A 16,791-nucleotide genomic window follows, 5' to 3' on the forward strand; every position below is an offset into this window, starting at 1 on the left:
TTAAGTATTTAGGGTTAAAAGGAACATGAGGTACACAACTTACTTCCAAATGATTAAAAAAAGAAATTATGCATACATCTGCATGTGTATATTCAGAAAGAGAGAAGGTCAGGCAGAGGAAGCAGAGAGGATGAGACTGATTGGCAAATGTGGTCAAATGTTAACCACTAACAAACTGGGAGGAAGGGTTTACAGGAGCTCTTTGTACTTTTCTTGCAACTTTTTTTTAACATTTGAAATTATTCCAAATAAAGTTACCAGAAAAGTATATCTATGCAATGATTGCAATTATCAGAATTTTACATTCTTGCCAAAGGAAAGGAAACAAGAGGGAAAAAGAAAATACCTGACCTGAATGGGCCAGATTGTGGGTGACATTTTCTTCTCATTAAAAAGAAGCGCCAGGCTGGGTGTGGTGGCTCACGCCTGTAACCCCAGCACTTTAGGAGGCCAAGGTGGGAGGATCACTTGAGCCCAGGATTTCAAGACCAGCCTAGGCAACAGAGCAAGACCCCATCTCTATTAAGAAGGAAAATGTTTAAATAAATTTTTTTTTCCTTTTTTTTAATTTTTTGAGACGGAGTCTAGCTCTGTTGCCCAGGCTGGAGTGCAGTGGCCGGATCTCAGCTCACTGCAAGCTCTGCCTCCCGGGTTTACGCCATTCTCCTGCCTCAGCCTCCTGAGTAGCTGGGACTACAGGTGCCCGCCACCCCGCCCGGCTAGTTTTTTGTATTTTTTAGTAGAGACGGGGTTTCACCGTGTTATCCAGGATGGTCTCGATCTCCTGACCTCGTGATCCGCCCGTCTCGGCCTCCCAAAGTGCTGAGATTACAGGCTTGAGCCACCGCGCCCAGCCAATAATTTTTTTAAAAAAGAAGGACCAGCGTCAATCATGTTGCTTGAGACAAAAAAAAATTTAACAATAACTAAACAAGTAAACAAATATAAGGGAATAAAGTAATTATCCAGTGGAATGTCTGGGGGCTTCCAAAGTTTACTTAAAGACTCCAGATGTATGACTAAGTGGTTCCTGGCACCACCAGCTGCCCAGGGTGAGGTATACGATGGTGACTATGGAAACAGGTGCTCTGTCAATCCCTAACGAATGCACCAGCTTCCCAGAAGACATACCTTCATCATGGCCTCGTTGTTCAAGTTCTCACTGATGATGGTGGCAGTTCCCAAGCTGGAGTTAGCAACCTTGGTGGTCATTGCATTCATTGGCTTCACAGGATGAAGTCTAAAGAGAAGGGGAAAAGGATCTTTAGACCCTCCTGACATGGCAAAACTAAGCAACTGCCCACCACAAAGATGGCAGCCAGTAAGCCAGACAAGGGGCAGGTGGGTCACATGCTGCCCTCATCTCCGGGCCAACACACTCCGATGTCTCAGTGCCTGTGGAAACAAAAGTAGTCAGGACTGGGCCGCCACATGCAAGCCAGCAAAGCACGTCCTTGCCCAGATGTCCTGGTATCTTCACGGGACCCTTGGTCTTCTTACAAACATCAGAACATTAAAGGCAGTCTCTTATTTTCTGAAGTCAACTAGAGCCTAGGCGTTCACTGTAAAACTTTGCAGAGGCTTCTGTCCCTCCATAGTAAAGAGAGTTCAAAACAAACATACAAGCTTCACGTTGGGCAGTGCTTGAAGAAGTTTTTGACATTGCTAGATGCTACCACCGCTCAATGCCAGTTAGTTCTGAGACTGTTAAGATACTGGTGGCATTGCGTTTCTGCAATGTGAGTGCTCCAAATCTGACTGTGCAGAATAATTCCTAAGCTATATTTACAGACTGCTATTATGTTCTTGCTATAAACGCAGCAGCGTCTTGAGGTATTACCACCACAAGGGGCAGTCCTACCAGCAGGACAGTGACAGGCGGGTTGTCCTGTCAGACGTCTGTGTGGTTAGAAAGCCATAACCTCTGCAGGTAGGAAGCAAAGGGGGACATTGCTGACATTTACATAGACAATCTCCCCCATCTCTCACCTGTGCTTGGCTGACCCAGTTCCAGCGCCTGGCTGAGCTGAGACTGGATGTGTCTCCGAGGGTGAGACCCAGGCCTGGAGGAGTGGCTTCCTCTTGCCAAAATTTTCAACTCTACCAGCGGAGCCCTCTGCTGTGGCTTTTTTTTGAGATTCTGCTGTGCTGGTGTGGTGAGTGTCAGAATGTGCAGAGCTGGGGAAAGACTGTGTGGCAGGAAAGAGCTCAGAAGGGGAGGGGCTGGGTACAGGATTGTCCAGGGACGTGCCAGGAGGCGGGCTTGGACTCCCATTTCCCATCGGTTTTTCTTCCTCACCACCACTGGGGCCTGGCAGCTGTTCATCAGAGCTTGAGCTCTTGCCAAGATGTGGTTTGTGAATTCCGAACTCTGTGGTCTGCTCTGAAGGAGCTGTCACAGATGCTTTGGGTGCTTGCAGGCTGAAATCACGCAGGCCCTCCCCCAGTGCCAACCTATCTGCCTTGCCACTGGGCCCCTTTCCCCTCTCAGGACAGGGGACTACCAAGCTCAAGGACGAAGCTCCTATGTCCAGAGTTGACGACTTTGCCGTCTCTCCATCATCTTCAACCTGATCTATTCTTTCATCATCCGATGCGACTTCAGGAATGGAAGGAAGGCTTAAGTTCAGATCGGCTGTGACTGGAGATTTAAAATCTGAGGCCAACTGAAGGTCACTCAAGGGGTCAGACAATAAACCTTCATGGTCACTGGCTTTGCTCTGATACTGAGTCACAAGGGCATCCTCTCCCTCCATCCTAAAGAGTGGAGTGTCTTTGGCTGAGCTTGCTTCACTCGTGGGGCCTTCGGAGAAACTCTCCTCCAGGGAGGGGAGGAGGAGGTGACCCGCCAGGGAGGCTGGCGCACCGCACGTCGCTGGCCCAGGTGTGGTCACCGATTCCCTCTCTGAGTCCTCTGTGTGGGGAGACCCAGGAGGCTCTCCAGCAGAGGCGTTTCCAGCAACAGCCCATGCAGGGGTCAGCTCCTGGGGACAACTGCTGTGTCCTTCCACCAGCGGGACGGCCCTCTCTACCACCTCTTCTGTGAAGAGCTGCTCAGAAAATGACACGCGCTTCTTGGTTTTCTTCTGGCCCTCACGGAGGTTCAGACCCATCTCTTCCAGCTTCTGCATCGTGGAATCAATGGAAGGGACCGATTCTCCCATGGGAAGAGGGGGTGCTGCTTCTTCAACTGCATCCCTAGCTTTGCTCCCCACAAGAGACCCAGCCTGACTCTCCAAGTCTTTGTCTCCTCCTGCCACAAGCTCCCCAACGGGGCTCGCAGCTCCATCACTGCTGAGTGAAAGGGCAGACGGTACTTCCTGGGCCTCTCCAGATGATGGGCTGTAGTCTTGTTTTTTGTGGGGGAATCTCGGAAGTTCTTCCTCTTGTCGCCCCATTTCAGGCTGCTCCGGGAGAGACTCCTCCAACTCAAGGCTGCTGGTGTTCTTCTCTGTGCCTGTCTCACGGGTCCTGCCCATCAGAGAATTTTCTGTCCCTTTATTCACTGGAATGGATGGCTGTTTGAAAAGTGATCCCGGGGCAGAAGAACCAGAATTTGGAACTGGTGTTAAACTCTCCGTTTGCAACTCTGCCTTAGGGAGCAAGGGTGGTTCTTCAGACTTGGCCTGGCCCCTATCTATGAGAGGACAGCTTTCAATTGGAGTGGATGTGGAAATGGGAGCTGCTATGGGAGATGAGAGAGAGGAGAAGACAGAAAGACTCTCAGAAGACTGTGTGTCTGTACCATGTCCCAATTCAGAGGGGACAGGTGCCTGGCCAGAACTAGAAGGGAGAGGAAGAGAGGAAGGGGAGTCAGCGGGGGAAGGAAGCCTGGCTGTGGGTTGCGCCTCCGGAGACACTTCCAGTCTGCAAAAAGGACAAAATAAAATCTGCAGGTCAGTGCAGATGCATCATGAGAGACAAAGAAAATACACAAAAATCAAGTCATTCACCAGGGGAGAACGTCTTTACACGGGCAGTACCTTAAGAAGTTAAAAAAGGAACACTAGCCAGGCGCAGTGGCTCACACCTGTAATCCCAGCACTGTGGGAGGCCGAGGCAGGCGGATCACCTGAAGTCAGGAGTTCGAGACCAGCCCAGCCAACATGGTGAAACCTCATCTCTACTGAAAAATACAAAAATTAGTCAGGTGTGGTGGTGTGCACCTGTAGTCCCAGCTACTCTCAGGAGACTGAGGCAGGAGAATTGCTTGAACCTGGGAGGTGGAGGTTGCAGTAAGCCGAGATCGCGCCACTGCACTCCAGCCTGGGTGACAGCGGAAGACCGTCTCAAAAAAAAAAAAAAGGAACACTAACACTTAACAGACACTTTTACAACCAAGCAGATCTGTCACACAAAAGTCTGTTGCAATAGAATGAAAAGATCCCAGTAAAGATCTGGTTTCTTGTGGTGATTAACACAAGGCCCGAACATTTGATTATTACGGGACAAAATGCACCTAAAAGTTTCAAAGTGGTTAAAGATGTTAACACAAAGCAACAGGCACAGATAAGTTCAAGAGGAACAGTGTGTATGTGTGTATGTGTGCATGTCAAAGTAAGCAGAATCTCTCAAAAAACAAATCTCTCACTCCCCAGACCACAGAAATATTGTCAGTGTCAATGTGAGTCACACAGAAAAGCACAAGTCCCCAAGGCCAGTCCCCAAGTCTCACGCTGGCTCTCACAACAAGGGGCAAAGTGGACACAGAGAACTGTCACTGTCACTCGAGAGAGGACCATCACTGTCACTCGTCACTGTCACTGTCACTCGAGAGACCAAGGGTCTCTCGTACCAGAAACCAATGCCAAAATGCAATGAGCCAGGATAACATCTGGCTCAAGGGGAAATATGAGATAAGAACTTCGTAAACACAGGTACTGCATATACTACAACCCAAACCCAGTATTCCCAACTTGCAACACCCAGAGTCTGCTACAAACCATTGCATTCCACTGAGATCTGATAAGCTGACAGAAAGGACAGACCATGCCTGCAGGGCAGTAGCTCTGGGCTAGGAAACATCACTGCAATTTGTACAGGGCAGGCCAGACTGGCAGTAGGGACTCGTTAAAAAAAGAATTTAGACCAGCAAACCTTTGGCACGTACGGGTACTGTGACATCATGGAACCAGCAAGAGCTGGTCTAACGTAAGCCTGAAAACCACCAATGGCGAGGTAGAAATGCCCTGCATGAGAAGAGCCAAAACTCACCGGGGCTTGACAGCTCTGGTCTGGGGAGCCCTCTGAGAGGAAATTGGAGGTTTTGGTTCAGACTTGGACTCCGGCTCAGCTTCTGGTTCTGTGATCTGCACATCTTCAAAGGGGTTCAGGGAGCTGCCCTGTCTGGAGACAACAGCTGCGGTATCTTTCTCGGATCTTCTCACAAGGTCTTCAGCAGGCCCCGACGCGTCCTCCCCGGGCTTAACCCCCATCAGCATGCCTTCCTTCTCCCTCCCCAGGACCGTGAGAGGGTTTTCACCTTCACTGCTCTTAGCCACGTCCTTCTTCCCCGTCATCAGAGACAGCAAAGAGGACCTCCTGCTCTCTGGTTTCTTGCTCTCCTTGGCTTCTTTTGCGGCCTCCGAGTTTGCGGGGGCCATGTTTTCCCTGAGGTCCCCACTGACCAGTGGGGCAGGTCGGTAGGACGGCAGGGTCATAGACTTCAAGGAGTCCTTGGTGGAAGATTCGGAGAACCGCCTGTCAGAAGACAGCCCACCTCCTTCAGCAGGCTCCTTCCAAGACCCAGCCGCCAGGTTCTCCGTAGAAGAGAACAAATGCTTCTTTCTGAAGCCCCTGGGGGATGGGGAGGAGGATGGGCTACTGTCCTTGGTCTCACCCTTGCCTTCTGGCTGCTCCAGGTAAACATGGTTCCCATTGATGCAGACATTAGAGCGGGAAAGGACATCGTTCTTAGACCGAAGGCCGCCAAGAAAGGAAAGTCCTTCCTTCTTGGGAAGGGTGAAGTTGACCTGGTTCAGTTGCTTAAGATCTGTACTCGCTGTTCTCTTGTGAGACATGACTTTGGGAAGAAAAACAAAGAACAGAAAGGGGATAAGATGTTAAACGGGTGGTTTGCAGTGTGGGGGCATCTGTCAATGTCTGGATACATTTCTGGTTGTCACAGCTTGGAGGGGGTGTGCTGCTATTCGTATCCAGCAGGTAGAGGACAAGGATGATACTGAACATCTTACAATGTATAGCACAGTCCCCCCCCGACAAAGGCCTATCTAGGTCAAACTGTCCACAGTGCTGAGGTTGAGAAACCCTGGATTAAACCAATGAAAAGGGCAGCAGTAGAAGGTAGAGTAGCAGAATCCAGCCAGTGGGAGGGATTTAGACATTGAAATCGAAGTTCAAAATACATAATTAACTCAGAGCTAAAGGAACCAGATTCCTTGGCTTCTGATAAGGCTATATCCCACAAGGGTTAAGCACATCACAGGAACTCAATAACTACCTGATGAATTAATGAAATATCAGAATTACTATAAGGTTTCATGGTTTTACCCTTAAAAAAAAAAACAACTTTGAAGACACTCGTTCTATTAGCTCTAAAAGTTTGTACTAACGGACATCATTTATAGAGCCAGAAACTCTGGAAAAGGAATTTAGGCATTCTTAGAAACCAGAGGGTATAATCCCAGCACTTTGGGAGGCCGAGGCAGGCAGATCACTTGAGGTCAGGAGTTCAAAACCAGCCTGGCCAACATGGTGAAACCCTGACTAAAAACACAAAAATTTGCCGGGTGTGGAGGTGGGCACCTATAATCCAAGCTACTCAGGAGGCTGAGGCAGGAGAATCGCTTAAACCCAGGAGACGGAAGTTTCAGAGAGCCAAGATCGCACCACTGCACTCCAGCCTGGGTGACAGAGCAAGACACCATCTCAAAGAAAGAAAGAAACCAGAGGGCTTAGAAATAGAGAGGGCATCTCAGCTATGGGCAGTGGTTCACACGGGTCATACGAGCCGTTTGAGAGGCTGAGGCAGGAGGATTACTTGAAGCCAGGAGTTTCAGACCAGCCTGGGCAACATAGTGAGACCTCATCTCTAAAAAAAAAAATTTTTTTAATTAGCCAGGTATGGTGGTGCACACCTATAGTCCCAGCTCCTCAGAAGGCCAAGGTGGGAGGATTGCTTGAGCCCATGAGTTGGAGGCTGCGGTAAGCTATGATCGTGCCACTGCACTCCAGCCTGGCAATAGAGCAAGACCCTGTCTCTAAAACAAACAAACAAAAAATATTTTTTCTTTTTTTTGAGACAGAGTCTCACTCTGTTGCCCAGGCTGGAGTGCAGTGACACAATCTCGGCTCACTGCAAGGTCCGCCTCCTGGGTTCACACCATTCTGCTGACTCAGCCTCCTGAGTTGTTGGGGCTACAGGCGCCTGCCACCACGTCCGGTTTCACCGTGTTAGCCAGGATGGTCTCGATCTCCTGACCTCGTGATCCACCCGCCTCGGCCTCCCAAAGTGCTGGGATTACAGGCATGAGCCAACAAAAAATATTTTTAAAAAAGAAACAGATAGAGCTTTTTTTTTTTTTTTTTTTTCTTTTTTTTTTTTTTGAGACAGAGTCTCACTCTGTTACCCAGGCTGGAGTGCAGTGGCACGATCACAGCTTACTGCAGCCTCTACTTCCTGAGCTCAAGCAATCCTCCCAGCCTAGCCTCCTGAGTAGCTGGGACTACAGGAGTGTGTCATCACATCTGGCTAATGTTTGTACTTTTTGTAGAGACAGGGTTTCACCATGTTGCCCAGGCTAGTCTCAAACTCCTGGGCTCAAGCGATCTGCCCGCCTCGGCCTCCCAAAGTGCTGGGATTACAGGCGTGAGCCACCGCGCCTGGTTTGAGAGACGGCATCTTAACCACCACGATCATCACCACCATCACCATGATTTGAGGAATTGAATTAGACTCTTTCTCTTAAGATTTGTCTGTTTCTTCTCTCTCAGAATGAAGCATGGTAAGTGGAAGAAGAGATGTCAGGAAGTGGAAGCAGGAAGAGGCAGAAACTCACCATCCGAGGCTGAGGAGGACTCGTCCTCATTGTCGTCTTCATCCCACTGGGACTGAAAGTCTCCGGGACGAAGCAGCACTTTTTCTGGCTTTGAAGTCGGCAGGACAGACATGGACTGGGAAAGAGGCGTCTTCTGCAAATTCGACTTGGAAAATAAGGTCTTGATCTTCGATTTCTTTTTCTTGTCTTTGCCCACAGACTCATCATCACTGTCGACCGAAGGTGTCGTGCTGGGGATGATGGCTGAGGCGGTGTCTGACCCGCTGTCCTTATTCTTCCCCTTGATCTTGTCCTTCAGTTTTCCAAATGGATTCCGAGACTTGTCTTTCATAGAAAGGTCAAACATGCTGGCAGTCATGTTGTTTCTCATAAACTGAATGTCAACCTCAATTTCTCCTCGCTCCTTGTCCTTCTTTCCTGGTTTGGATTTCAGCTTATACCACCTGAAAGGAGAAAGGCCGAGGAGTTACTTTTGAATGGAAGCAACTGCAACGATGTTCACAATTCCCATGAACTGGCCTCTCCTCTTTGCTACCAGCAGCCTCTTCAATGCGTGCATTCTCACACTTTCTCTTTGGGAAAGCAGAATGAGAGCAGAATTTTTTTTTTTTTTTTTTTTTTTGGACACAGAGTCTTGCTCTGTCACCCAGGCTGGAGTGCAATGGAGTGATCTCGGCTCACTGCAGCCTCTGCCTCCCGGGTTCAAGTGATTCTCCTGCCTCAGCCTCCTGAGTAGCTGAGATTACAGGAGCTCGTCACCACATCCGGCTAATTTTTGTATTTTTAGTAGAGAAGGGGTTTCACCATGTTAGCTAGGCTGGACTCGAACTCCTGACCTCAGGTAATCTGCCTGCCTCAGCCTCCCAAAATGTTGGGATTACAGGCGTGAGCCACTGCGCCCGGCTGACAGCAGAATTTGCACTTTTTTTTGAAACGGAGTCGCGCTCTGTGGCCCAGGCTGGAGGGCAGTGGTGCGATCTCGGCTCACTGCAAGCTCCACCTCCCCGGTTCATGCCATTCTCCTGCCTCAGCCTCCCCAGTAGTTGGGACTACAGGTGCCCGCCACCACGCCCGGCTGATGTTTTTGTTTTTTGGGGTTTTTTTGTATTTTTTTAGTAGAGACAGGGTTTCACCATGTTAGCCAGGATGGTCTCGATCTCCTGACCTCATGATCCGCCCTCCTCGGTCTCCCAGAGTGCTGAGATTACAGGCATGAGCCACCGCGCCCGGCCTGCACTTTTATTTCTTTTGTTTTTTATTTTGCACTTTTAAGACATGCACTAGACAAAGATAGGATCCAGTGTTGTGCTTAGTGTATAATCACCTCAGATCCTGATTCAATAAAGAGCTCATTCTAAAAATAAAGAAAAAAAAATATTCTATGGAATCACTTCCGATGACTGATGTTTTCCTTCAGTAGGGTAAAAATGCAATGATCAGGGCCGGCACGGTGGCTCACACCTGTAATCCCAGCACTTTGGGAGGCTGAGGCGGGTGGATCACAAGGTCGGGAGTTCAAGACCAACCTGGCCCATATGGTGAAACCCTGTCTGTACTAAAAATATAAAAATTTAGCCAGATGTGGTAGCAGGCGCCTGTAGTCCCAGCTACTCGGGAGGCTGAGGCAAGAGAATCACCTGAACCTGGGAGGTGGAGGTTGCAGTGAGCCGAGATCGCACCACTGCACTCCAGCCTGGGCAGCAGAGTGTGACTCCATCTCAAAAAGGATAAAAAAAAAAAAGCAAAGATCATACACAAACAGCTAAGAAGGGTAGCGTGCAAATTATGTATAATTAAATCTCAGAGAAAATTGAGTTTGTAGTAAGGAATAGTCCCCGGAGGGAGTAAAAATATATATATATAAAACACAGAATTTAAAAAAATAATTTTAAAAAGGTGGGGAGGGGGGTTGGGCATGGTGGCTCACACCTGTAATCCCTGAACTTTGGGAGCCTGAGGCAGGAGGATCACTTGAGGCCAGGAATTCAAGACCAGCCTGGGCAATATTGCAAGACTGCATCTCTATAAAAAATTTTAAAAATTTGCTGGCATGGTGGTGTGCGCCTATACTCCCAGCTACTCAACATAAGCCTAGGAATTCGAGGCTGCAGTGAGCTATCATTGCACCACTGTACTCTAGTCTGGATGACAAAGTGAGACTCTGTTTCTAAAAATAAATAAATAAAAATAAAGAATTTTTTTAAAGAGTGAAATTAGGCTAGGCATGGTGACTTACACCTGTGATACCAGCACTTTAGGAGGCCGAGGCAGGCAGATCACCTGAGGTCAGGAGCTCAAGACCAGCCTGGTCAACATGGTGAAACCCCGTCTCTACTAAAAATACAAAAATTAGCTGGGCATGGTGGCGAGCGCCTGTAATCCCAGCTATGCAGGAGGCTGAAGCAGGAGAATTGCTTGAACCTGGGAGGCAGAGATTGCAGTGAGCCGAGATCATGCCACTACACTCCAGCACTCCAGTACCCCAGCCTAGGCGACAGAGCCAGACTCCATCTCAAAAACAAACAAACAAAAAAAGAGTGAAATCAGTCAGTTAGAAAATGACAAACACTATATGAGTCTGCTTATGTGAGGTTCCTGGGTTAGTCAAATTCATCGAGTCAGAAAGTAGAATGGTGATTGCCAGAGGAGGGGAAGGACAGAATGAGGAGTTAATGTTTGATGGGTATAGAGCTTCAGTTGCGGAAAATGAAAAAGTTCTGGAGATGGATGGCGGTGATGGTCACACAACAATGTGAATTTTTTTTTTTTTTTTTTTTTTTTTTGAGACAAAGTCTCACTCTGTCACCCAGACTGGAGTGCAGTGACCGGATCTCAGCTCACTGCAAGCTCTGCCTCCCGGGTTTACGCCATTCTCCTGCCTCAGCCTCCCGAGTAACTGGGACTACAGGCGCCCGCCACCTCGCCCGGCTAGTTTTTTGTATTTTTTAGTAGAGACGGGGTTTCACCGTGTTAGCCAGGATGGTCTCGATCTCCTGACCTCGTGATCCGCCCGTCTCAGCCTCCCAAAGTGCTGGGATTACGGGCTTGAGCCACCGCGCCCGGCCGTGAATGTTCTTAATGACATTGAACTACACACTTAAAAATGGTTAAAATGGGCCGGGCGCGGTGGCTCAAGCCTGTAATCCCAGCACTTTGGGAGGCCGAGACGGGGAGATCACGAGGTCAGGAGATCGAGACCATCCTGGCTAACACGGTGAAACCCCGTCTCTACTAAAAAAATACAAAAAACTAGCCGGGCGAGGTGGCGGGCGCCTGTAGTCCCAGCTACTCGGGAGGCTGAGGCAGGAGAATGGCGTAAACCCGGGAGGCGGAGCTTGCAGTGAGCCGAGATCGCGCCACTGCACTCCAGCCTGGGTGACAGAGCCAGACTCCGTCTCAAAAAAAAAAAATAAATAAAATAAAATAAAATAAAATAAAATAAAATAAAATAAAATAAAAATGGTTAAAATGGGGCCAGGCGCAGTGGCTCATGCCCGTAATCCCAGCACTTTGGGAGGCCAAGGCTGGCAGATCACTTGAGGTCAGGTGTTTGTGACCAGCCTGACCAACATGGTGAAACCCCATCTCTACTAAAAATACAAAAAATAGCTGGGGGTTGTGCCACATGTCTGTAATCTCAGCTACTCTAGAGGCTGAGGCAGGAGAATCGCTTGAACCCAGGAGGCGGAGGTTGCAGTGAGCCAAGATCACACCACTGTACTCCAGCCTGGGTGACACAGCAGGACTCTGTCTCAAAAAAAAAAAAAAAAGAAAAAAAAAAGGTTAAAATGGTAAATTTAATGTTATGTATATTTTACCACAATAAAAAAAAAATGGGACTTCTTCCCTAGCTTAATAATCAGAAAAAGGAACATTTCGAACACTATCCAAGTATTACACTTGGTCATTTGCAACCTACTTTAAGATGTGAAAAATTACATTATACCAGTCCAACTTCACTGAGAGACAAGGTTAAGAAAAAGGAAATCTCATGGCATTCATTTTCTACTTAGGAACCCTTTACCTTTGGTGAACTCTAAGAATGTGAGCCTGGTTGGGTACAGTGGCTCACACCTGTAATCTCAGTGCTTTGGGAGGCTGAGACAGGAGGATTGGTTGGATCCAGGAGTTTGAGAACAGTATAGGCAACAAGGTAAGATCCCACTTCTCTAAAAAAAAAAAAAAAAAAAAAAAAAAAAATTTTTTTTTTTTTTGAGACAGAGTCTTGCTCTGTCTCCCCAGGCTGGAGTGCAATGGTGTGATCTCAGCTCACTGCAACCTCTGCCTCCTGGGTACAAGCAATTCTCTTGCCTCGGCCTCTCAAGTAGCTGGGACTACAGGCATATACCACAATGCCCAGCTATTCTTTGTATTTTTAGTAGAGATAGAGTTTCATCATGTTAGATAGGCTGGTCTCAAACTCCTGACCTCAAGTGATCCACCCACCTTGGCCTCCCAAAGTGCTGGGATTACAAGCATGAGCCACCAAGCGTGGCTAAAAATATATTTTTTTAATTAGCTGGGTGCAATGGTGCGCACTTAATAGTCCCAGCTACTTGGGAGGTTGAGGCAGGAGGATCACTTGAATCCAGGAGTTCGAGGCTGTAGTAAGAGCTATGATTGCACCACTGCACTCCAGCCTGTGCAACACAGTGAGACCCTATCTCTTAAAAAAAAAAAAAAAAAAAATATATATATATATATATATATATGCACATTAGTAGCAAGACCATACAATGGAACAAATAACTCCAAATACCTGGTCTATAGCGAGCTGTCTACCGGGTCACCCTCACAAACTGAGAACTCACATTCTGATGTTCTTTTCGGTGACCTATTTAAGAGCTGAGGGTAGTGGACTTAAAGGAAATGATGGTTTTGCCCAAATGAGCACAACTTCCTCTTTCACCTTCAGCCATGGCTGGCGGCTCATTCACAGGGCAGATCCCTGCCCCCACTGCTATGGCTCCTTCTACACTTAGAGGGAAGGCGCAGGGGAAAGTGGAAACCTAACCTAACACCTAAACAGCACCTGTGGCATACCTGACACTGCATACACACAGAGACACCCTCATTTCAGCCTCACAAGAACGACACAGAGTAGATATTATACCCATTTTATAGATGAAGAAATTGAAGCTCAGAGGTCTGAAAATTGGCACAAGGTCTTGCAACCATTATGGGGTTGCAAATGGGATTCCAAATCAGTTTCCCCAAAGCTCCTATTCTTTCCTCTACACCAAGATTCCTGCTTTAAATTCTCTAATTTATCTTGGACGGGTCACCTTTTGTAACTTAGAGAAAGGAGGGTTCAAATTTAAATTCTTTTTGAGAAACATTTAAGCTTCTAATTTAAATGTTAAAAGATAAAAGAAGAAAGGAAGGAAACTAACATACCTTGCCATCAGTCATAAATCTAACATAGCTTGCCATCGGTCATAAATCGTTAAGATTACTTAAAGGCCAGTATACAAAGTCATCAAGAAGAACTTAAAATGAATTCACAAAATACAGCAAAGAGAGGATAAAATTACATGAGCTATAATTTTGGACCTTTAGGAGACAAATCTTTTATGGTTTTTATAACCCCAATCCACAGCTGGGCAGGCGGGGAGTGGTGGGTGTTGCAAGATGCAAGGTCTTTTTTTATTTTTTATTTTTTGCAACAGGGTCTCACTCTGTTGCCCAGGCTGGAGTGCAGTAGTGCGATCGTAGCTCACTGCAGCCCTGAACTCCTGGGCTCAAGTGGAAGATGCAAGGTCTTTATAGACAATGTCACCCCTGCCAGCCTAGTGTCTGTCCAATACATTTTCCAGGGCCTGGCCTGGAATCGTTTGCATATTTGTCACTTCGATTTTGAGAGGATTATTTATATTTTTTCTCTTCTGACAGTCATGTGGTAAATGGTAGCCTTGGTGATGAAGGGTGTTTAGCTTTTGTAAATACCAGTTGCAGGCCCCCGAAAAGGAGAAGTTGCTGAACACTGACCGAGGAGGTTTCGATGACCTCGCCAACCGCAGGCAGGCAGCATGCTTCACCTCCCCGCCCAAGGCAGGAGCATCAGGCAGGGGTTTCTCCACAGCTCTTCCACATAGCCCCTTCTGTTAGCCCTCCCCCGGGATGCAAAAATGTGACAGGCCTCCAAAGTAGCTGTCAGAGGCGTTCAGACCAGAGCAACTCCATCTTGAGTGAGGGCTAGGAAAATGAGGCTGGAACTTGCTGCGCTGCATTCCCAGAAAGTTAAGTATTCCTAGCCTCTAGATGTTTATGGGTAAGGGAACAGATGGATAATGCTTACCAAACAGACTCAGACTTAGGAGTGTTCTAATATCTCAAATCTGGAGAACAAAGGCAATCCTAATTTTGCTTTAAAGATACTAATACTGCTTTTTGAAAAATATAGTAATTAAGAAAATTAATCCTTTATCACAAACCCTTGTAGTAGGGCACATCTCTTGATGATCTTTTTATCCTGTATATAAATAAGCATACTACCTAGAGTGGATGCGTTCTCCTCTTACTTTCGGGAACGTCCTACTCTGTCTATGGAGTAGCTGTACCTTCAACACTTTACTTTCTTAACAAGCTTGCTTTTACTTTGCACTGCAGACTTGCCCTGAATTCCTTCTCACAGGAGATCCAAACACCCTCTTTTGGGGTCTGGATCAGGACCCCTTTCCTGTAACACAGCCACTTGACAATTCCAAGGGCCAGCCTTGCCTTTCCAAAAGTATCAGTGAGGTTTTGTTTGTACTCCTAATGGTTTTTGAGCAAAGCTACAACCGATTCCAGAATCCTCCCTCAGGACCAATTATTACCTGATCCTCAGGTCCAATCCCTGGGTCCTAAAGTGGGATTTGCTTTGGAAACTTCCAACACCATTAGGAAGTGCAAATAAAAACATCACCGACTGTTCTTGCTGCTTCATTTCACAAGCAAACCTAAAACCAAACATCAAGTAGCCAGGCATAGCCACTGGGCTATTGAAGGATATGAAACAGGCTGAATCACAGACCAGCAGGGAAACAGCCCAGGCAAAGGGGCAGAATTTACAAATGTGTGCTCAATGTATTAAAGCCGGAAAGGAAAACAAGAATTGTTTCTTTTTTTTTTTTTCTGTTTTTTTTTGAGAGACTGAGTCTCGCTCTGTCGCCCAGGCTGGAGTGCAGTGACATGATCTCAGCTCACTGCAACCTCCTCCTCCTCCTGGGTTTAAGCGATTCTCCTGCCTCAGCTTGCAGAGCAGCTGGGACTACAGGTGTGCACAACTATGCCCAACTAATTTTATGTTGGCCAGGTTGGTCTCAAACTCCTGACCTCAGGTGATCCGCCTACCTCAGCCTCCCAAAGTCTTGGGACTACAGGCATGAGCCACTGTGCCTGGCCAAGAATTCTTTCTTTCACTAGCAATATTATCCTCAAATTCAAAAACAGTTTAATCAAGGGATGTTTGATACAAGCATACTTTGATAAGATAGTGAAAGCCACAGTGCTTGAATATCTTGCCCTAAGAAATCCGAAACCAGAAGAACACATCTGTGGGTTTTTATATTTAAGATCAACTCAGTTTCTAAGTGTTACTGCCCATGCGTTTTTCAGTTCACTTAATTCCTGCACCTCACAGAAGTCGCTCATAAATAATAAAGTCCCAGCTTAGCAACATAGCATGTGATGGCGGCATGGGTGTGTTCCTGTATTATCTTTCACGTAGGCCCTGAAAGCTTGAATTATCTCAGAAATCAGGGTTGGGTCCATTTCCCTAGTCCAAAGGGCAGAAAAAGACAGCCATAATCCCAATGTAGCAAGTTTATTTTTAACCCTATATTCTGAAAAAATCTTGCCATCTATCGAAAGTAAAAATCAAATATTCCTTCAATAAGCAAATCATTATGGCTTATCATTAAACTCAGTTCTGCAAGAATTAAAAGGATATCTGGATATGTAGAAAGTGACTTTTTTTTTTTTTTTGAGACAGAGTCTCACTCTATTGCTCAGGCTGGAGTACAGTGGCACAATATCAGGTCACTGCAACCTCTGCCGCCCAAGTTCAAGTGATTCTCTTGCCTCGGCCTCCCAAGTAGCTGGGAGTACAGGCGCACGCCACTGCACCCGGCTAATTTTTGTATTTTTAGTAGAGACAAGGTTTTACCATCTTGGCCAGGCTGGTCTCAAACTCCTGTCCTCATGATCCACCCACCTTTGGCCTCCCAAAGTGCTGGGAATACAGGCGTGAGCCACCGCACCCGGCCAAAATAAAATTTCCATAAACTATATACACACACATATATATTTTTTGAGACGGGGTCTTGCTCTGTTTTCCAGGCTGGAGTACAGTGCACGTTCATAGCTCACAGCAGCTTTGAAGTCCTAGGCTCAAGCCATCCTCCCACCTCAGCCTCTTAAGGAGCTGGGACTAAAAGCATGTGCCACCACACCTAACCAGTTGTTGTTGTTGTTGTTGTCGTTGAGACAGAGTCTTGCTCTGTTGCCCAGGCTGGAGTCCAGTAGCATGATCTCAGCTCACTGCAACCTCCACCTCCCAAGTTCAAGCAATTTTCATGGCTCAGCCTCCAGAATAGTTGATATAACAGGCATGTACCATCATGCCCAGCTAATTTTTGTATTTTTAGTAGAGACAGGGCTTCACCATGTTGGCCAGGCTGGTCTCAAACTCCTGACCTCAAATGATCTGCCTGCCTCAGCCTCCCAAAGTGCCGGGATTACAGGTGTGAACCACTATGCCAGCTAGTCTTTTGTTTTGTTTTAGAGATAG

At 47.1% G+C, this 16,791-nt stretch overlaps 1 protein-coding gene across 2 annotated transcripts in view; it reads right to left on the reverse strand.

The window, feature by feature from the left end:
• The window catches only part of RAB11FIP1 (RAB11 family interacting protein 1), a 42,405-nt gene that overhangs the window by 11,029 nt on the left and 14,585 nt on the right, over positions 1 to 16,791 (reverse strand). Inside the window, exons 2-5 of one of the 2 annotated variants that reach the window (XM_001089664.5) lie at positions 8,019 to 8,461; positions 5,215 to 6,022; positions 1,990 to 3,867; positions 1,132 to 1,240 (exon numbers count right to left, since the gene is read on the reverse strand). In XM_001089664.5, coding sequence (XP_001089664.4) covers positions 1,132 to 1,240; positions 1,990 to 3,867; positions 5,215 to 6,022; positions 8,019 to 8,461 — 3,238 coding nt within the window. The remainder of the gene's footprint in view (positions 1 to 1,131; positions 1,241 to 1,989; positions 3,868 to 5,214; positions 6,023 to 8,018; positions 8,462 to 16,791) is intronic. The other variant, XM_015145164.3, reaches the window with a different exon arrangement.

This window comes from Macaca mulatta, chromosome 8 (assembly GCF_049350105.2).
Source record: "Macaca mulatta isolate MMU2019108-1 chromosome 8, T2T-MMU8v2.0, whole genome shotgun sequence".
Classification (NCBI taxonomy): domain Eukaryota; kingdom Metazoa; phylum Chordata; class Mammalia; order Primates; family Cercopithecidae; genus Macaca; species Macaca mulatta.